General features: G+C 38.9%; 1 protein-coding gene across 1 annotated transcript; it reads left to right on the top strand.

Annotated features, from left to right (window-relative positions):
* Positions 1-4,893: 4,893 nt before the first annotated feature.
* abcb4 (ATP-binding cassette, sub-family B (MDR/TAP), member 4) lies at positions 4,894-21,805 on the top strand. Its single transcript, XM_008431655.2, has 28 exons — positions 4,894-5,129; positions 5,361-5,435; positions 6,454-6,547; positions 6,924-7,086; positions 8,147-8,198; positions 8,284-8,475; positions 8,600-8,771; positions 9,317-9,441; positions 9,744-9,915; positions 10,007-10,120; positions 11,184-11,294; positions 11,439-11,564; positions 12,148-12,351; positions 12,446-12,616; positions 12,725-12,886; positions 12,972-13,187; positions 13,305-13,451; positions 13,546-13,650; positions 14,276-14,353; positions 15,096-15,179; positions 15,271-15,474; positions 15,557-15,657; positions 15,740-15,880; positions 16,693-16,849; positions 16,936-17,133; positions 17,889-18,095; positions 19,312-19,458; positions 20,401-21,805. The coding sequence occupies exons 2-28, from the start codon at positions 5,371-5,373 to the stop codon at positions 20,605-20,607; spliced, it is 3,915 nt and encodes a 1,304-aa protein (XP_008429877.1). The 5' UTR covers positions 4,894-5,129; positions 5,361-5,370; the 3' UTR covers positions 20,608-21,805.
* The last annotated feature ends 11 nt before the right edge of the window (positions 21,806-21,816 follow it).

Raw genomic sequence — 21,816 nt, 5'->3', positions numbered from 1 at the left:
GAGGTGCAGTACTTAAGCGCTTCTTTGAGCTACGAGGGGAAATTGGACAGTTCATGGAGAAGAAGGGATGCCCAGTAAAGGAACTTAAATGCAAGGAATGGGTGCAGGATCTTGCGTTCATGGTTGATATTACACAACACTTGAATACACTGTGGGAGACGCAGCTATCCAACGGTGACACCGCGCATTTCTCTTGTCTCACAGCTGTGCGTCCGAAGGCACCGGACCGTCCCRATAATGATTTGGATAAATATAAAGATAACATAACAGATTTACTGCGAGAGTTTGAGCAGAGGTTTCAGGTATTCGGTGAACTTCAGAACAAATTTGGCTTTTTTCGCTTGCCATTTACAGCGAAGCCTTCTGATATGCCAGCTGACATTCAGCTCGAGCTTATTGACTTGCAATGCGATTCCGCTATGAAGGATAAATTTAGGACAGTGGGATTGGATACGTTTTATCAATATCTCGTGCCAGGTTACCCCAAATWAACAGCCATGGCTGCAAAGGTTCTATCCATGTTTGGGACTACTTATCTTTGTGAACAGGTGTTTTCGGTAATGAATAATAATAAAACAAAGCAGCGCTCAAAGTTAACAAATAAACACTTGAATGGCATTGTTAAATGTGCTGCTACTCAGGATTTGACACCTAATGTCGATGCACTTGTGAAGGCAAAAAGATGCCAAGTTTCAGGAGCCAGCAGCAGCAAGTAGACTGCAGGAGTGCATTGAGAGAGAGAAAAAAAGTGGGATGACACGATTTTGTTTGCACTTGTGAATGCAGATAATTAAAAATAMGATTCATCTGGTTTCATATTAAAGACAATTGATATTGTGTAGTATGTTCTCAGCTTCAGTAGGCCCAGCCTAGTAGTTTGATCTGGCGTAGCCTAATCTTATTGCCCATGCACTGCACTTTTTTTTTATTTATTTCAAAGCAGTATGACAATTAAGGCGAAAATATTTTGTTCATAGCTCCCACTTGAGTTTGTTAATGTGGTGAGTTGGTTCAGGTGTAAAACTRCATTCAATCAACTGTTAAAATAAACCAGTTGTTAACACATTCATACCCAAACATGAAAATATTTTTTTTCCCCTGTTTGTTGAATAAATGTGTTGTGCTCAGAAAAGATCCCTTGTCATCTATAATTATGATATGTAGGGTAGGCCACAAATGTAGGCTGAATGATAAAGCATAGTACTGAAAAACAAAGCTAAATATTTGGAGATGACATTCTTTTACTGATCCGGCCCACCTGAGAACAGAAAGTCTGGATCCGGCCCCAGAGCCAAACTGAGTTTGACATCCCTGCACTAAAGGTTAGGATATATTCATTTTGTCTTTAGCAAAGAAGTGATCACGGGTCATAAAATGGCACGTGTTGTTCACTAACAATAGCTTAGGAGGAGCAGACATGATTTTATTTAAAAGAAGTAGAGCTGGGACACGATTAAAATGTTTAATAGATCAATTAATTTTATTGAAAAGTATTTATGAACAAAATTTTAAACTTAAAAACCCTGTTTGCTACATAAATGGACATATGAGCTCAACAACAAAGACGTGTAAGGTTAATTGTGTTACTTAGCTATTCAACCATCAGGTTGGTGCAAAGTGCTATCACACCCATTCAGTTCTCATGTGTTTCTGTTACCTTTAATTATTCATGCAACATGTTTTGGGAAATAAAAATACAGGAATGTGGACAGTGGGCTCTGACATTAGCATTTGGTACATCTGCTTCCTGCAACATGTTTTGTTTTCATATAGCATTTTTGACTTTAATAGCTTCAGTGAGGCCAATTCCTTTCAGCACAACTTGCACACATCAAAAATATTTTCCAGTGTCCCATCAGATGGCCAAGAGAAGCAGCTTTGTTGCACATGGATGTTTGTGGAAGTCGCTTGTGCGTCAGCTTTATGGGTGTACTAGGAATGTGTGAAAACGATGGTTCCGGTATATTTATTGTATGTTTAGCAAAAAATTCAATTGCGTTATGTAATTAATTAAAATGAACATTTTAAAGTTTTGGACCTAATGAAAAAGTACAAGCTGTTATATTTTTAAATCTACTGTAACAATTGTGAGACTAACCTCGCTAACTTCATCAGATGATTCAGTTTTAGGAATGGGCCAAAATTATAGCAAGCTACTGTGTGAAACTTATGAAAGATTGTCATGTTTTTGATGATTATTGGACCCAACATTCAAACCAGGTTGAGGCAGCAACGAGGTGATAAAATGCTTAATGAAAGTAATAAAAAAGGAACATAAAATCCTGGCAAGGAACTAAAGAAACGGAAGGAGTAACAAGACAGGAAACGGAGCAAGCAAAAAGAAATCAGCAGTGAGTGACAGAAAATGAGGATCTTTATTACTGAGGAGACTGATAACAGAGAACAGGTGGTTGATTAGCAACAGGATGCAGCTTAGAGTGGAGACCAAACAGGCAGGCTGAGGGAGAGAAAGAGTGATGACATGAGAAGAGCAGAGAAAGAGTAACACAAACTTTAACAATAAACAGAAATGAGGAATAACATAAAATACCAGATTTAACCAAAGACAGATCTAAACATAAATGAACAATTGAGGAAATACTTATACAGAGTAACCAAAACAAAAACCAACAAAAAAAACTGAACACAAATAAACAAGAAAATAAAAAAAAATAGAAACACAGAAATACTAATGGGCAATAAAAACTAAATGGCTTTTAAAAACTGGGGAGGTGATCAGTGACATGTGAAGCAGGTGAGACATGAACTTTGGTAGCAGAGGGAGGAATGTGACTAGACAATGTTTGAGATAACAAAATAATTATACTAAAACACTAAGTTGTTTGAGTTCTCACCAAAGTGAACTTTTGTCACGACACATTAAAAAAAGGGAAATAAAACCATTCCATCATCATTTTGTATTCTTATGTTGTAGTAAAGATTCTGTATGTGGGTTTAGTTTCAGAAACGTCTGACGTTTTTAGAGCTGGGCCACGCGCTCATGCTCGAATCAAAGTGCTAACAAAACCACAGAACGGAAGTTTCTCATGAGATCGTGACAGGAAGCAAAGGTAACAGGCGAATACGTGACCCCGATGTGAACAGGACGACCTTTGTGTCACACTGCAGAATGTCAGTGAAGAAGAGTGCGATTCAAATGCAGGTTACAGCATAAAATGTCCTTTGTTTTGTGGCTCCCTTTTGCCTAATTACTGCATGTAAAATTGCTCATCTGAGCTTATAAAAACATAATGTCAAGCATTTGCTTGACATTATGGTGCTTCTTATCTGTGACTCACACAGAGTCAGAGTTTAAGGAGCGATAAAGGTACAACCTTTTAAGACAAAGAGGATTATACTTTTTGTGAAGCAGAGATTTTTTTTTTTTGATAACTGATTGGGGATTGACAGCTGAACTTTTGACCTCCACCATGACAACGTTACAGTCACAGGTGATTTTAGTGTCATAAACCAATGGAGACAATAATTAAAGCAATAGCAATGATTTGGTTGCAATTTTAAAATAGGATATATGGATCCATTTTATATTATCTTACAAAAAACTGTAAAACGGGTAATAAAATGTTGCACAAAGATGGTGCATGATGCGGAATTAGATAAAAAACCCTTTTACCTTGTTCCCTTGAGATCATCTTTATCGCTCTGGAATTTAATTGCGTGGCATTGGCAGTTTAACCTTTGTACATGCAAGGACTGAGGCAAACATAGAGGACCGTGGCAAATGATACAAGTTTTACATGTGTGGAGTCGGTTGGACCCCATTTCTAAACACAAGGGTTAAAAAGAACTATTATTAAGGCTTTTTTATTTTTTACAATATCAGAACTCTAGTTGCCGGGAAATTGCTAATTTAAAAAGATATATTCATAATATTAATAAGTAAAAAAAAAATCTAATTTTAAATACTAACAAAATGTAATTTATTAAAATCATTAAAATAAATTTTAAAAATTTCAGAAAAACACTTTTAATTAGCATATGATTTTCTCCCAACTAAGGGAAAAACAACCTATTTAACCTAGAACTGTAGCAACGTAATGATATCAATACTTATTGGCTGTATGTGCCAAACAGCCTAAAGCCAGAGTTACAAATGATTGTTGTTGTTGTTGTTGTACATACAAAGGTTGTATGTAGACGAATGAAAAAGCTTTCCAAACTGATATTATTTATTTCCTTCATTGTCTTTAATTCAGTGGTGTCCAAACGTTTTGTGACATGAACCAAAATCATCAAATCAAAAATAATTGTGGGCCTAAAAAATATAAATATTAAAATTCTAAAACCACCAAAAGATTAATTTTGTTTCCTCCTCAACAATAAATTAAGCACACAATAATTTTAACTAGGCAAATAAAAAAGTCTGGGGTTTTTTTGTAGTAAAGGGAGACTTAAATGTGAAAAATAAATATTACTAATGTCATCAGTAGACGTTAAGTTTGTTTGTTTTTACTTAAAACGTGTTATGATAAATAATTTTCTACTTAATGTATTTTAATTGTACTTCTTAAATTGCAGAAAATCACAATTTGACGTGTACTTAAAGTGGAACAACTTTTGCTTTGTACACTTTAAGTATATGGCTTTTTTGTATTATCACCATGCTTGATTAGTAAAACTTAAGAGTGCCATTTTTGTGAAATTATTATATTTAAAATCGATTTATTTGTATTTCCATAAGGATTTTGATGGGTCTTGTGCCCACACCAGTCTAGCAGCACCCTTAAGGAGTATGAGTTTACACACATTGAGGTTAATTAATTCTCAAAACTTTTAAGGTGTTCTTTAAAAAAAAAAAAAAAAAGCTGGGACAAGTGCAGCTTGGATCCACGCCCCTGTCCGCTGTTGACGGAGCAAATCAATAATTAAGCAATAAATCAATGAAGCTCCGAGGCTGTCCGGCTGATAAGAGCCCAAAACCCGCCACAGCCAAAGCTGAGAGGAAGGCAAACATTTAGAGACGAGACCTGTTTCATTTGTAGAAGCTGCTTGGCCACATGAGGAGGGACTAGAAGGAGGAAGAGGAGGAGGGACGTCATTACTGTGATCATCTCGTATTGAAATAATCAGAAAGCTCAAGAGAGCGGAAGGAAGGCGGCTGAAACACGGTAGGTCTGCTCCTCTCCACCTTAAATTTATAGACCGGTCCATGCGGGGATAAATTGTGGGATAAAACGCAATTTCTCTTCTGTTTTAAAATAAATGCCTGCTATTCGTCCTTTTTATATAAACACAAGCTGAACCGAACCACTTTGAATTTCTTTTTTTAGGTTAGTTTATACCACATGAGGACGGTGTTTAGATTTGGAAAAACTAACAGGCTCCTCTTCCTCTGACAGGACACAAAACATGGGGAAGAAAAGCGAGATGGAAATGAAGTCCGAAGGCAAACATTTTCAAAATGGAAGCTTAGGGTAATAAAAACATCTTTCTATTTAATTCTTTTAACCTTACTACCTATAACTCGACGATTTCTTTTGTATCTTGTATTTTACATTAGCAGTTTTTTTTTCCCCTCACGTTTTTAAAGATATACTAGAGAACGATCAGGACGCTTATATTTAAGATAATATTTTGTTTAATCTTTATCCTGAAGGTTTTAATTTTTTTTCTTCTTCTTCAATGAAGACCTGTCCAAGAATTGAGCAATTCGCAGAAAATTTTACATTAACATCAAAGTGCATAAATTAGAAGAAGTCAGAGTTACTATAATACTACAAGGCACAAAGTCCAGCTGAGGACTAGATCAGTTACAGTTTTTATACGAACTGTAAACTAAGCAGAAACGCATTAAGCTATAATGTAATACATTATTCTATGTACAAAATAAGATGACTTATATCCGCCAAGTTCAGAATTTTTTTATTTATTTTTTTGCCAAATTATCAGCTGTGTTGGGAATGGAATCAAATAAGAGGAAAGTTTACCTGTCATATTGTTTTTCCCTTACACAATAGCCTGTTCGATTCAATTAATAACTAATACATAGAACCTAAACAACCACTACAGAGGGACATAATAGATAATGCCATCACATGTGAAAAATGTAGCATAACATTGTTTTTAGGATATTTTTTTGACAGTTGAAAGTCATCTTTATTTTTAAATTGACAGTGATATCGATAAAAAAATGTAAAATACACCAGAATCTAATATTAAGCCTTGGAGAATCCCCTTTTACAGTTTTCTGAAAATTTACTTGTATCCGTTTTCCAGAACACTTTGCTCAATCTGAAGGATTTTAAAGTATTTAATCGATCACACACAGATAAAGAGCTCAGAAACTTGGATTTATGTTAAATTATAATTTTCCATAATGTTATAAATTATTGTCCACCTTATTCAGGGTGATTTTTGATGCTTCAGGAATAAAGCGGTATTTCATAAAAAACTGATTTGTTGGATAACATCTTTTGTGCTGAACTGTTACAGTGAGAAGGAAGAGAATGATGAAAAGACAGACAAGAAGAAAAAGAAGAAGAAGGAGAAGAAGCCGAAGGAGCCCATGGTCGGCCCACTCTCTGTGGTAAGCGCCTCCGATCCCCTCCTGTGAGAAAAGGTGTCTTCATATGTAAACCACTTATTCAGTTTTCATTCTCTGTCGATTAAAAAGTGTGCGCGTGAACGAAAAGCGGTAAAGGTCCAGTTTCTGAGGTGAGAATGAAATGAAAGACATGAAAACTGGTGTTAAAGCCGAGACTGCATGCATGGTGTGCTCTTACAAGCATAACAGGACAGTGTGTGAAAAGTACAGTACGAGGGGAAGCTGGAGATCGGATGGGAGTGCATTACATCCTCCTGTTGTTCGGCTTCACTCTGCCGGTCTCCTGCTGTTTTCGGATAACGCCCCCCCTCTCCCCCTCCCCTACAGGACCTCTCTGATGTCTCTATTTCTTGTGCAGTTCAGGTTTTCAGACAAATGGGACGTCCTGATGATCTTCATTGGGACTGTGATGGCCGTGGCCAATGGGGTCGTGCTCCCTCTCATGTGCATCGTCTTCGGAGACATGACAGACAGTCTGGTTAACAGCGCCGTACCCAACATGACCATAAACGCCTCCATCGGTGAGTATGTTCATGGTGAGGCCTGTCGCAGCAAGCAATAAATCAATTAATCGCACGATAAATTAAAACAAACTTGATCATTTTCATGTGCATGTTTTATTGCAAAAAAGTGGCTCAATTAGCCACTTTTTTTATCACAATTTTGTTTACAGAAACTCCATAATTCATTTTATTTGTTGTTGCTGGTGTTAAATGCTCATTAGCATTTACATTTTATTGATCTTTGAGAATTTGTTATTGCATTGCTGTACTACTGCCATAATAATATTTGAAAATGGTCTCAAAGCAACAATGTTATCGTTTATAGCAATAACTTCCAGGACAATTTATTTCTCAGTAAAACTTGTTACTGTGACAGACCTATTCATGGCAGAGGCCAATATCTTTATTGAGAAATGATTTTAGGTTGATAACTATGGCATTGTGGTTCATAAAAAACAGCTCTATTCAGTCTAATTCTATACTTTGCTTTATTTATTTCACATTGACTTTATCTAATTGCACTTTCTGAACCACTTGACAGATTTGTTGCAGTTTATTTTTGCAAATTTGACCAAGGAAATCAACCTATTGTTTTTATCCGTTTTAGTTTCTTATCTGTTTTAATATTCATTGTTAAATTCCTATCTGCACTGAGCAAAAAAATTATTCTTTGGATTACATTGTTGCTGATTTCTGCACTATAGCATCTCGGTCAAGACCAGGGGGGAGGTGCAAGTGACAAATTCTGTTGTTAACCTTTTTAATGGGTCATATTTCTGTAAAGTACAAATCAGGGAATATGTTCCTTTTTGAGGTTTAACTAATAAAATGAAGAGAAATTCATTAGTTTTGGCTTCTGTTGCTAAGAGCAGTTAGTCGCCACAACAAATATCATCAGCCAAAACTTGAACAAAGCAGAATTAGCTTTTTTACCTCCTTCTGTATACTTTAAAAAAACCTAACTTTTTATTTTGTGAAATTTGTTTAAATCTCTCCTTTTTTTTATTCAAAGATTTTCTTTTAGCCAATTGAGAACATTACAGAGGCAACGCTAATAATATACAATTTCTGTTTTCAGATTCCCCACTCCCACCAGAAATGGCCACCAAGTTAGAGGAGGAAATGACGACGTAAGATTTTATATAATCAACTCGACTGCGAGGAATCGTGTTCAAATCCAGTTCTAAGTCAGGCTTTGTGTGTCCGCTCTCCCAGCTTTGCCATCTACTACTCCATCTTGGGAGCCGTGGTGCTGGTTGCCGCCTACCTGCAGGTGTCCCTCTGGACGCTGGCGGCCGGACGGCAGGTGAAACGCATCCGCAAGCTGTTCTTCCACAGAATCATGCAGCAGGACATCGGCTGGTTCGACGTCAACGAGACAGGAGAGCTCAACACACGCCTCACAGAGTGGGTAGCAGAGAAATCACACACGCTTCTTCACGTCCGTCCCATATAGGCAGTGTGGAGAATCTGTGAAGAGGGAATGCTACATTACTCTGGTGAACTCTGTGGTTTTTGTCCAAATTTGCAGTGACGTCTACAAGATCCAAGAGGGCATTGGTGACAAGGTGGGGATGTTGATTCAAAGTTTCAGCAGCTTCATCGCAGCTTTCATCATCGGTTTCACCAAAGGCTGGAAACTCACCCTCGTCATCCTGGCTGTGAGTCCGCTTCTGGGCATCTCAGCTGCACTTTTCAGTAAGGTACGGTAATGTAAGTTCTCTAAGTTGGGATTTTATTTCTTAGGTCATTTTATTTGGGATACAGTGATCCTATTTTTTTCTATTGACAGGCAAATTTAGGAAAAAAATCTCAGCAAAAGCATCACATTCTGTTTTCCCTTAGGCTGTAAGCATGGATTAAAAGTTAAAATAATATAATATTTGGTTGTTTGGTCATCAAAAGGAAAAAATATAATAATAGACTTGGCATCATGTAAAATAATTATTTTTGACCTGGCGTTTTCCTGTATGTGTATTTAGACTTGAATACACAAACAACAATTGAAGACATAAACTCGTGTAAGGCTGCTCTAGCATCGGGTTACAACTACTTCAGGTGAAAAAGACAATATTGAAGCTAGCCTCTGATTCACAGCTTCAAGTTCCTCCGTTAAAATGAGAGAAGTGTTTTTGCTAGTTTAAACATAAGGTTGTGAAACGCTGTTCTACTTAATCTAAAAATAAAAAAATCTGTATTTCTTTCTGGTATTCTTGTTCTCATCTCGCTTCTTTCCCTGCTTGAACAGCTGCTGGCGAACTTCACGACCAAAGAGCAGAGTGCGTACGCCAAAGCCGGCGCTGTGGCGGAGGAAGTGCTCTCCGCCATCAGGACAGTGTTTGCCTTCAGCGGACAGAAGAAGGAGATTGCGAGGTGTGTGTGTGTGCGTGTTGAAGCTAAATATCAGCTCCAGTTTGATCTAAAAGCATTTTTTTTGGAGAGAACTGAAGTATTTTATTTGTTGTTGTTGTTGAACAAAGTAAAACATCTGTATATGAATGTTATGTGGTAAAAAGATTATAGTGTCAGCAGGGAAAGGCTGTAAATGGATAAAACCCTTTTGTGCAGACACAAATGCTGCATTTGCTGCGGTTCTGTTTCATTGCAATCTAATTTCACTCGTGCGTTTTTGTTGCTTTCCGTGCCCGGCTCTGGGCGCGTCTGCCGTATCCCAGATATCTCAAGAACCTGGAGGATGCCAAGTCGATGGGGATAAGAAAGGCGATCTCTGCTAACATCGCTATGGGATTCACCTTCCTGATGATCTACCTGTCTTACGCTCTGGCCTTTTGGTACGGCAGTACCCTCATCATAAAAAATGAGTACACCATCGGATCTGTGCTTACTGTACGTAAACACGCTTTGTATCATTTAATTTGCTCTTTTACGGATTAAAGAAGCTTTTGCTGCAGCTAATACCAACATTACCTTTCATTAGGTGTTCTTTGTTGTGATTATTGGAGTGTTTGCGATTGGTCAGACTTCTCCCAACATCCAGACGTTTGCCAGCGCCCGCGGAGCCGCCTATAAGGTGTACAGCATCATCGATCATGTGAGTAACGAAACGGATATGACCCAAAGAACACTTTTATTTTTCTCCTGTGGGACAGTTGTCAGATTTTATCACTGAACGTGCTGTGCTGGACTTTGGCACTCTGCGGAGCAGCTTTGAAGCAGCCGACCGGCCAAACTGTAATGATGTGAAGGATTTTTCTCTAATTGGAGTACCTGCTGCTCCACAGGAGGAACTGCAGGTCATTCGGCACAGCTGTGGCTTGGTTTACTGTAAATCTACCTCAACTCAGTAAATTCACATCCACTGGAGGATTAGTAGTTTGCATTTTAAACCTTAATTTTTGAATAAAAGGAGTTTTCATACATGTTTATGTAAAATAAGTAGCTTGTTTAGATAGTTATTTGTGATCTTGGTGTGTGTGTGTGTGTGTGATGCGTTCATGCTCTAAATCTCTGACCAATAAGTGTTTGCATGTTGATGCAAGTCTGGAATATTATGTTGTGGTTTTATATATCACTTCCTCTTGCCAGGTACAAAGGTGACTTATAGATAAGTTTTACTGTGTAATCACAAAGGTGAACCTTCAATAAAACATTTGCAGTTTACCAACACATGCAGCACTTTTAAAATAATAATAATAATAATAATAATAATAAAAACGTAGCCAGCTCTATCTTTTTAACTTCTCAAATTAATTTTTAAAAGAGTGAGCACCAGAATGGTACTGGGCTAGAAATAAGTGGAAAAAAGTGTATTGAGATTTATGTTGGACATTTAGAAAACATGAAACAAAAAAACAAACTAAATGTCTCAAGCTCTGGAAGAACAGGGGTTGATGAAAGCTCAGGCTGAACATTTAACGGCTGCAAAGCAGGGCAGAGAATAATCTTTGCATGTGTTTGAGTCTTACTGCACCAAGAAAAGAAGTCAAAACAAAAGAACTGTGGAAATAAACATTTGGTCGAGTTAAACATGCTCCCCCAAACCTGGAAGGCAAACGGCCTTCCTCCTATTGTTTGTTTGAGGTTATTATAGGAATTTTTTTTTTTTATCCCGGCTTGGACAAACTACAAACCTTTACGCGCTGTTTTCTCCACAGAACCCAACCATCGACAGCTATTCACAGACAGGTTTTAAGCCGGACTTCATCAAAGGAAACATAGAGTTCAAAGATATCCACTTCAACTACCCCTCCAGGCCTGATGTCAAGGTCGGTTCATAACCTTTGACAATAATTTAAAAGCCCAACACACGCCTGTAAACTATATTCTTAATCTCGATATGTTTATTTTTTTCTTTAAAAAATTGCAATTTCAAACTGTATCACACACCTAACATCAGTGTCATTTTCCAGATATTAGATGAAATGTGTTTAAGTGTGAGCAGTGGACAGACCATGGCGCTGGTGGGCAGCAGTGGATGTGGTAAAAGCACAACAATCCAGCTGCTGCAGAGGTTCTACGACCCGCAGGAAGGATTTGTAAGTCATGTTTCTAAAGGTTTTGTTAGGTAATTGTAAACTAAGTTCCATGTAAAATCATTTGGAAATAAAGTTACTTTAAAAATAGTACAAGTTTAGAGGAAGCTTGTAACCAATTGGAACCATTTACCCCATTTTTTGGAGTTGCATTTTTGCTGATATACGTCAGCAAAAATCTATAAGGGTAAAGTAAAATCGAATGGCTTTGATTTTAAACAGAAATGCTGCATTTATTCCTATTCCTTCTAAAATGATTCAGCCATATTGTTGTTTTCTGTAAAATTCACATGATATGTTTAATGTGCTGGATGCTTCATGTAACAGTGGTCTTTCCATAAGGTTTCCTCTAATGTAGTCTGTATGCTCAGCAGATAGAAAATAAAACTAGGACAAGGAAGTTTGTACCAGAATTTTCTCCTTAACATCAGTAGTGTAGCCGTTTGTTTGTACATATTCAGTTAAAACATTTTTTTTTCCTCTACTCAGTGAAAAGTAATGGATCAAAAGAATAATATTACTCAAAAAAATGTAGTCGGTGAGTAGATCAAACTTGTATCTTGTCTTCTGTTTGTGGTTGTTGCAGGTATCCATCGATGGTCACGACATCCGCTCTCTTAACGTGAGCTACCTGAGGGAAATGATCGGCGTGGTGAGCCAGGAACCCATCCTGTTCGCCACCACCATCACCGAGAACATCCGCTACGGCCGGCCTGACGTGACGCAGATGGAGATCGAACAAGCTGCCAAGGAAGCCAACGCTTATGACTTCATCATGAACCTTCCCGATGTAAACTCTGAACTTTGCTGCCATTTCAACTACAGATTACTAAGTTACTTCTGCGTATATTTTGCTAATGTGGAGATTTTATGTTTTTGAGCAGAAGTTTGAGACCCTGGTCGGTGACCGAGGGACTCAGATGAGCGGAGGACAGAAGCAGAGGATTGCGATTGCTCGAGCTTTGGTCCGCAACCCCAAAATCCTTCTGCTGGACGAAGCCACATCTGCGCTGGACGCCGAGAGCGAGACCATTGTTCAGGCTGCGCTTGATAAGGTACAGCTTCTGTAATGTAATCGAAATGACTGCTGAAAGGACCTTTGATTTGAGCACCTTATTTGCACGTTTGTTTTTCAATGAACTGCCATCTCGTTGGTTGCACAGGTCCGTCTGGGTCGTACGACTCTAATTGTAGCTCACCGCCTCTCGACAATCAGGAACGCCGACATGATTGCAGGCTTCCAGAAAGGTAAAGTTGTAGAGTTGGGCACTCACAGCGACCTGATGGCGAAACACGGAGTCTACCACACGCTGGTCACCATGCAGGTAACAGGAAAACACCAAGCGGTTTCTCCAAACGCTCTGTGGTAAATGAAGTTCATTGTGGCTTTTCCTTTGTTCCTCTGTGCAGACCTTTCAGAAAGCAGAGGACTGGGAGGATGAGGGCGAGCTGTCACCAGGCGAGAAAAGTCCCGTGAAAGACCCCATGAAGGAGTCCACGCTGCTGAGGAGGAAGTCTACAAGAGGATCCTCGTTCGCCGCTTCAGCTGGAGAGAAAGGAGAAAAAGAAAAGGGGAAGGGAAAGGGAAAAGGAAAGGGAAAGAATGATGAGGACAAAGCAGAAGAAGTGAGCTTTGTGTTTGCATTTCTGCAGAGGAAGAATAAGACATTCGATTAATAAACTTCAGCTCTGATTCTTATGTACCAGACATCAAACCTCAAACTTTAACATTTTCTTCTGCAGGAGGAGGACGTCCCCATGGTGTCGTTCTTTAGGGTTCTGCGCCTCAACGCTTCTGAGTGGCCTTATATTCTGGTGGGGTTGATTTGTGCCACGATAAACGGAGCCATACAGCCCGTGTTTGCCGTCCTCTTCTCCAAGATTATCACTGTAAGTCGCTGCCGGTGCTGTAACAAGTTTTTATTTTCATACATATGTCATCTGGAAACTTTGTGGCGAATTTACTGTTTTTATTTCCTCCTAGGTGTTTGCAGAGCCGAATCCAGAAGTTATCAGGGAAAGATCAGACTTCTTCTCCCTCATGTTTGTCACTATCGGAATAGTTTGCTTTTTCACCATGTTTCTACAGGTAGGAACACGCTCATTGGCTTCTGTTCTCACTGGACACAAGCACAATGTCAGTCTGGCTTAATCTGGATCGCAGACCTTCTTTGTTCACATTGGAGCCAGCAGTAAAGCTGTATTAATATGAACAATTGTTCCTCACAATTCAAATGTGAATATGAGGAACAAGAAAAGAGCATGCAAAATTGCTGTACAGAAACTATAACGGAAATCCAATCAAATTAAATCATTTAAGATAAAAAAATATTCCACTTGTTTCAATATCAAGGCTAAAAGATGCTTCAGTAAAAAAAATAAAACAACTGAGTGTTGATACCAGCTACTATGCTGTATGATTTTTTTTTTTCGTAATGATTGTTCATTTGAACGACTGCATTAACGTGTAACACAGAGATTCAGTCAGCCACTCTATCCGCTCTGTAAACAAAATCCACGATGTTGCACGTCCAGAACAGATGTCACCCAAACCCCGACCAGGATGTCGCACAGCTTCATGTTACAGTGTTATATTACTCCACAGATCCTGCATGTTGTCACCTTCCTACACTAAATAAAGATCGCAGAGCGACTGGTGACTAATTAATGCATCTGGCATGACCTCTGACATCTGATCATGTTTTTCTTTCCAGGGATTCTGTTTTGGAAAATCTGGAGAAATTCTCACCTTGAAGCTGAGGCTTGGTGCCTTCAAGTCCATGATGAGACAGGTGTGTGCACGCACAAGCCGAATGAAACATTGATGTTGTTGCCATGTACTTCTTCTGTAAATTTGAGCTAAATCAGTCAGTCTTGTGAATCTAGAATGGTAGTAATGGTGGCCTTACAAGTCTTCTTTTTTTTATTATTTGTGAATCATTAAACATGCATATTTCCAAACTATAGACCATCCGTATGGAAAGTTTTTAACGCCATAGCATCCTATTTTTACTATTGAAGCCGATTGCTGTCAGCTATTTTAGCTTGTATTACAAGTGAAACATTAAACAAGATTTAATGTAATTTTTGTGCATTTGTCAGGGTTTAAAAAAATACATTTATACAATATATATATATATATAATATAATGAGCTCAGTAATTTTCAGTTGCATGATTTATCGTTTTTTTTTCTCTTTCTACTAAAAACTGGATATCGAAAGGCTTCATTCTGGTGCTGTCGTCTCAACTAGCAGTTTTTTTATGGACAATTTTGTTCATATTTCATTTCATTTGTTGTTTCTGTTCTGTTTATTTATTTTGGATATTCACTGTTCAATGCTCATTTGAATTTAAAGTTTGTTCATCTTTGATCATGTTTTCTTACATTATTTTGCCTTTACATGATGTTTCTTAAATGTTCCCCAAACATCAATATTATCGTTTATTAAAATAACCTCTGGGACAATTTATTGTCCCGTCAAGGTTGTTGATGTGACAGGTCTTGTTTCAGTCGTGTCATTGTTGTGCTGCAGGACCTCGGGTGGTTTGACAGCCACAAAAACAGCGTCGGGGCGCTCACCACCAGACTGGCGACGGACGCAGCCCAAGTGCAGGGGGTGAGTCGCAGCTTTCTCAAACTCGTTTGTATCTGTGATCCAGCAGCTAATATCTCTGATCTTCTTTCCTTATTTTTTTCTCATTCCTCAGGCGTCGGGAGTACGCCTGGCGACGTTCGCCCAGAACATCGCCAACCTCGGCACCGGTCTGATTCTGGCATTTGTGTACGGCTGGGAGCTGACGCTGCTGGTTCTGGCCGTGGTGCCCGTCATCGCGCTGGCCGGGGCCATTCAGATGAAAATGCTCACTGGACATGCAGCCGAAGACAAAAAGGAGCTGGAGAAGGCTGGAAAGGTTGGGACTTACCTTCTGTAAAAGTTGCTGCAGACTCTGTGATCAGACTGATGTTTTTTTTTTTAATGCTCGTCATCCACAGATCGCCACGGAGGCAATAGAGAACATCCGTACTGTTGCCTCTCTCACAAGAGAACCAAAATTTGAGGCTTTGTATCAGGAAAATCTTGTAGTTCCTTATAAGTAAGTCCAGATATTTAATCAGATATAATTAAAGCTGAACATTTCTCATCAGGAACTTGACTTTCCCATCATTTCTGCACAGGAACTCTAAGAAAAAGGCCCATGTGTACGGCTTCACCTTCTCCTTCTCCCAGGCGATGATCTACTTCGCCTACGCGGCCTGTTTCCGATTCGGAGCCTGGCTCATCATAGCAGGAAGGATGGATGTGGAGGGAGTATTCCTGTGAGCACCATCCTTTCTCCTCATCAGTCGGCTTAGGATCAGAAAAACGTTCCTCAGTTGAGAACATCTAGACAAAGTGGAGGACTCTTTTTATGGTGTTAATCATTACACTTGTTCTCGTGGTGATTCACTACACATACAAACACGTGTTGGGATCATACAGTTATGGATCAGTTTACTGCTGGAAAGACTTATGGCCTCCATTTGTATTGTGCCTGTTATCTAACGAGAGAGTCTGAAGTTCACTGAACTGTACGGCCACATAAAACTATAAATATTAACTCCTCTCCTGCCGGAGCCTCTAAGGCAAACCATGGTGATTATAAAAACCAAAACAGCCTTTCTAGGAAACTAGACAGAAAACATGTACCGTGAAATCACTGTGTAAAACAATATGATTTAGTTCTGACTTGCTGATTAAGCATGACTAAAAGAAATGATAAAAAGTCAGACTGCATCATGTTGTATGGGTGTTTCACCAATGGGATGACATCATAAGGAAAGGACATCTCACAAGGACATTAAATTAGAAATTAATGTTTTGAATAAACGGCTGTATTGCCAAACTGTGTTACTAAGTGTCCTACAAATCTGATTCAGTTGCATTCTGCCCTCGCTCAGTAAGACCCGATCTGTGAAAATCCATTTTCAAGACTCTTAGATTTAGAGTTTTTCACTGTAGTTTAGTTCTAATTTGTTGTGACTTTTCGTTTGTCTAATTCAGCTAGTTTTAATCAGTTTTAATGACCTCATTTAAATCAGTTTCGTAAATATTTTGCCACTCTGACGTGTGTTTTGCTGGTCTGTGTCAGTGTGATTTCTGCGGTTCTGTTCGGAGCCATGGCCGTCGGCGAGGCCAACTCCTTTGCTCCAAACTATGCCAAGGCCAAAATGTCTGCTTCCCACCTGCTGATGCTGCTGAGCAAAGAGCCTGAGATCGACAATCTGTCTGAGAAGGGAGACACACCGGTACGACTCCAAGCCACACACACCCACTATGCAGGTCTCTAGGCAAACCCATTGTCACGCAACACCTCCTCTGTCTCTGACCCCAGGACATGTTTGATGGTAACGTGAGCTTTAAGGATGTGAAGTTTAACTACCCGTCGCGGCCTGACATCCCAATCCTGCGAGGCCTGAATCTGAGCGTGAAGAAGGGAGAAACCCTGGCCCTGGTGGGGAGCAGCGGCTGTGGGAAGAGCACCACCATCCAGCTGCTGGAGAGGTTCTACGACCCCAGAGAGGGCCGAGTGGTGAGAACCAGACACACGCCTCCGCTCTGCGACCGGCCGACTCCTCCTGCTGATGGTTAATGTTTAGCTACACTCTGTGTTTATGGCTCATTGAGAGATTACAGGGTAAATTTAGCAGGCGAACTTTAATCTATAAAACAAGAGAAAACAATTTATGGAGTTCAGAGAGGGAGCGTTTACTTTTATCTGCTGCTGTTAACACCTACTGCTATTTTTATTATTATTATTATTATTAGCCAAAAAAAAAAAAGATTTAATATAATAGTATAAAAGTTTGTTTTTTTTATGTTACAACCTTACCCTTTTTTAGTAAATTATTAGGAACTGTAATTACCCTTTTCTAAAGCTAAGAGAGAAAATGTTTTCTGTAAACATTCAAAACTTGGCAGATTAAATTTTTTTAATGACTCATAAGTAGCCTAACATTGTAGAAAAGTGAAGATAATCATTAACAACATACATTTTAACCACAACTATCAATTTAATAGATCACAGATGAAAGTTGAAATGGAAGAACTTTCTTCTAAAGCTGACAAAATAACTATGATGCCCCTTAATACAAAACAAATTGGTCTATCAATCTGAGATCACAAGCAATGAACAAATTCATCAATATATGGCTTACAGACAGTGGGATGCAATGAAATATAAGTGCTTTGTTACTGTACTTAAGTAGATTTACTCGTGGGTATTTTCGACTTCTCTTCTGCTACATTCAACATTAAAGTCTCTTCACTTTTTGCTTCTCTCTCCAGGTGATGGACAACGTCGACGTCAAACAGCTGAACATCCACTGGCTCAGATCTCAGATCGGCATCGTGTCCCAGGAGCCGGTGCTGTTCGACTGCACGCTGGCAGAAAACATCTCCTATGGAGACAACACCCGCAAAGTGACCATGGAGGAGATAGAGGCAGCTGCCAAAGCCGCCAACATTCATAACTTCATAGAAGAACTGCCTCAGGTAAACGCGTTTATTCAGCTCATTTTAGATCAACTTGTCCCAGATTTATCCCTCTGCCCGTCTCCTCTGGGTTCAGGTTGGGGTTAAAATAACTCGATAAGAAATGTGATGCTCCTCTGACGCTACATGAACATAAGTCACTGGATATGTGTGGTGTTACTGATTCAACAGGTGTTAAATATTCTTGTCAAAGAACAACAAACATATGTTGCCAAATGTATGGTAATGGCAAATAAATCTTTTTAAAAGATTGAAATATTCAAAAATGTTTCATTTAATAAACGAAGAAAAATATTCTTAATGGCATATCGTTACAAAATAGCAGACTTTAAGAATAATAATAAGCAAACAATTACTCTGATTTAATGTTTATTTGACAGATATTGCAGAAATTTCTACTCACTACAGTAAATACATAGTCATATTGTACAAACTGGAATATTATTGAAAAGTTCATTTATTTTAGTTGCTCAACTAAGTGAAACACATTATGTTGGTTAATTAATAACAGACAGATATTTTCAATCCTTTATTTCTGTTCATTGTGATTCTTTTCCACCTACAGCTAAAAAATATGACTAGAATATTGCAGCAGTCTCATAAAATGATTTTTAATACCTGCTTATCGGCTGTTATTTTCTAAAGGTACATTTTTAAATCGGCACACGAGTTTCATCTGAACACACATTCCAATTTATTGACTTTTTATAAATATACAATCAGCAGGCAGAGATATGAACCGTGATGATTGTGAAGCTGGATTACAGCTACAGATAAGACGGAAACAAACTTTCCCCCAGATGGCCTCATTTATCTAAACGCAGTCTGATGCAACCTGAAACAATGGACTTTTATTTAGGAAAGGTTTTAAAGCTGCAACAAAAATCTGAGATAATTTTTAGCTGTTTTTATCAAGAACGAATCTTTACCAGGTTTGAAAGGTCTCAGATAAAGTCTCTCTCATGATATAGAAGGTTTTAAAGTTCTGATTTATTAGATGAATATTTGTCAACTTTTTATTCGCTCAGCTTTAAATTCCGTCTGAGCTGTTTTCAATAATTAGGACAAAACGCGCTTCAGGAAGGAAACTTCCTTTCACACCCACAACATACATTTCCTGGGAACATGAGACTGGATTACAGGAAGCTGCTTCCGTGAATTTGTCTGCATTAACGTCTCGATGTGCGGCTCACTCTGTTCCCGTCTGCTTGAGCAGAAGTACAACACGCAGGCGGGCGATAAGGGGACTCAGCTGTCCGGCGGTCAGAAGCAGCGAGTGGCCATCGCCAGGGCCATCCTCCGCAACCCGAAGGTGCTGCTCCTCGACGAAGCCACCTCCGCTTTGGACACAGAGAGCGAGAAGGTTTGTCCTTTCTGTTCCATCACCGGATATCAGGTTACTAAATGATCTTCAACCAGCCTGGCAAACAAAAACAATCGCTTGAAAAGGATGGTGAAGATGGGAGAAAGTGTGATTGATGTTTAGCTAGAAAAGAGTTTTGAACAGAAGAACTTTTTTTTTCTTTCTTGGCTTTCAACGGGACACATTTCTAATATAACAATATTAAAGTGTGTTAATAATAACAATGATCCCTGCTGTGCTTATAAACAACGAAGTAGTGCAGGAACTGCAAATAACTACAGTAAAGAGCATAGGTTTGGGGGGGAAATTTTCTTTTTCTTAATATTAAAATAAGACTAACCTTTATTTTCACTGTGCTGACATGTGCAGTAGTATAGCGGAAGTGGACTCCTGACCCATTCAAGGTCCATAGGAAAATGTTGCATCAAAATCTGTTTATTGAATGAAAAATTTACATGATCTCGTCAGATTGAATTGATTGCCCTGAGTTGTTGATGTTACAGAAATCTGCCCTCCTTAGCAAGCACTTGGCGAAAGTAAACGGGAACTAAGGCTATGTTCACTGTTCACACAGCAGCTGAATGTCGTTGTTTTTTTTTCCAGAAAGATCATGTGAAAACGGAAAAAACACAGAAGCAAGGAGTCAGGTGTACTTTCAATGGGAAAGAAAAACGGAGACAGCTCTAGGTTAATGACAGAAATTCATGTAGTTTAATATTTGATTCTTTTTCTTTCCTTTGGTTTATTTTGTTTGGCTTTTCTTCATGTGAAGTACTTTGAATTGCCTTGCTGCTGAAATTGTACTATATAAATAAAATTACCTTACCTCTATCAGTTCACCAAAACTTGAAAACACCAAGCCAGGTGTACCTTCTATGGGGAAAAAATGTAAAAGAAGCCGTGGATTCAAAATCGGCTCATTCATTCATTATTTTGTTGCAGGTGGTGCAAGACGCCCTGGACCAGGCCAGCAAAGGCAGAACATGCATCATTGTGGCGCACCGTCTCTCCACGATCCGGAACGCCGACCGCATCGCCGTCTTCCAGGGAGGCGTGGTGGTGGAACAGGGGACGCACCAGCAGCTGCTGGCAAAGAAGGGAGTCTATCACATGCTGGTCACCACACAGCTGGGCCACGGGACAGAGTGAGAGGAGGCTGGGAGCTCTGAGAGCTTCAAGGCTGGAGGAGGAAGCACTTTGTGCCTTCACATTGATGCACTTACACTGATCTATACAGAGCGACCTCAGTGGAGCAACGGCGACCGAAGGAGCTGGCTGCGCCTTGCGAGCTGCGCTGTTGGTAGTTTTGCTGCTGTTGATTTGCCGTTGACACTTTATGGGTGTTTTTCACACAAAAGGAAAAAGATGTATTGCTTTGTGAAAGTAGAGAAAACCTGGATTGCATTTGTGCCTTTTTTTTTTTACTTATGTCATTTCACTGAAACTGGAAAATGCTGAACTGTAACATTTCTTCTGCTTTTAAACATCAGCTTATGTTTCTGATTGACTTGAATGGTGTTCGTAGAAATATTCATTAACTGAACTGCTTCATTAAACCTCATGATGTTCTTTGTAGCTTACAATGTATATTTTCTCCTTTAAATGTATTCAGATTTAAACCAGTCTTCATTGTTGATGCTCTGATTCTTTTTTAATTTTTTTTATTTGAGACCAGATACATTTTTATTCTGTCAAATCTATTGCTCAAACTTTAGAGCTTCATGCCTCCATGTTTTCCTGTTTGGATTCTTAGCTGCACATTACACAGCACTTAGTGGCACATGTGTTAGCGGTAGCTATCGCCTCACACTCCTCTTTACCGACATGTTTGATGCGCTCTGTTGAGTTTTGGTTCCTAAGTTGGGATTTCTCTTGCTCAATAAATATTTGCTACAAAAGATGAAAATAGTTGTAATAAAGTGATGTAAATTGTGGAGAAAGTGGTTTACATTGTTATCTCTAGCTTTTGCTACCATTTTGACAATGTTTGTACACTTCAATTGCTGTTATTTTAGGTTACATTGGATGTTTTAAATTTCTAAATAAAAACTGTTCAGGCAACAAAGATATCATATCTGAATGGGCAGATATAAGCTTAAATATGAGTAATGGCCAATAAAATACACATTATGTAAGGCCTAAACATGTCAGTTCATTTTAGGGTGGACTGTCTTGATGCAATATTGAAACTTTCATGCATAATTAAGTGTAAATACATCAGAAACGCTGGGATCACTGATGCAGAGTCGATATCCTGAGGTAAATGTATCTGGGTCATTAATCTTTCAGTAATTAGTGAGAATGAGCCAAAAATGAATGATAATAAAATGATGCATTCAAGCATTGAGCCATTTTGTC

The sequence above is a fragment of the Poecilia reticulata genome, linkage group LG16, assembly GCF_000633615.1.
Source record: "Poecilia reticulata strain Guanapo linkage group LG16, Guppy_female_1.0+MT, whole genome shotgun sequence".
NCBI classification, from domain to species: domain Eukaryota; kingdom Metazoa; phylum Chordata; class Actinopteri; order Cyprinodontiformes; family Poeciliidae; genus Poecilia; species Poecilia reticulata.
The sequence above is the reverse complement of the archived record's forward strand: the minus strand, read 5'-3'. Positions and strand labels throughout refer to the sequence as shown.

Excerpts from the sequence above, each read along its gene's own strand:
- abcb4 (XM_008431655.2), top strand. The coding sequence starts at position 5,371 with ATGGGGAAGAAAAGCGAGATGGAAATGAAGTCCGAAGGCAAACATTTT. Across the intron at positions 10,121-11,183 it reads TGTACAGCATCATCGATCAT|AACCCAACCATCGACAGCTA; the intron begins GTGAGTAACGAA and ends TTTTCTCCACAG. Across the intron at positions 16,850-16,935 it reads CTGAGAAGGGAGACACACCG|GACATGTTTGATGGTAACGT; the intron begins GTACGACTCCAA and ends CTCTGACCCCAG.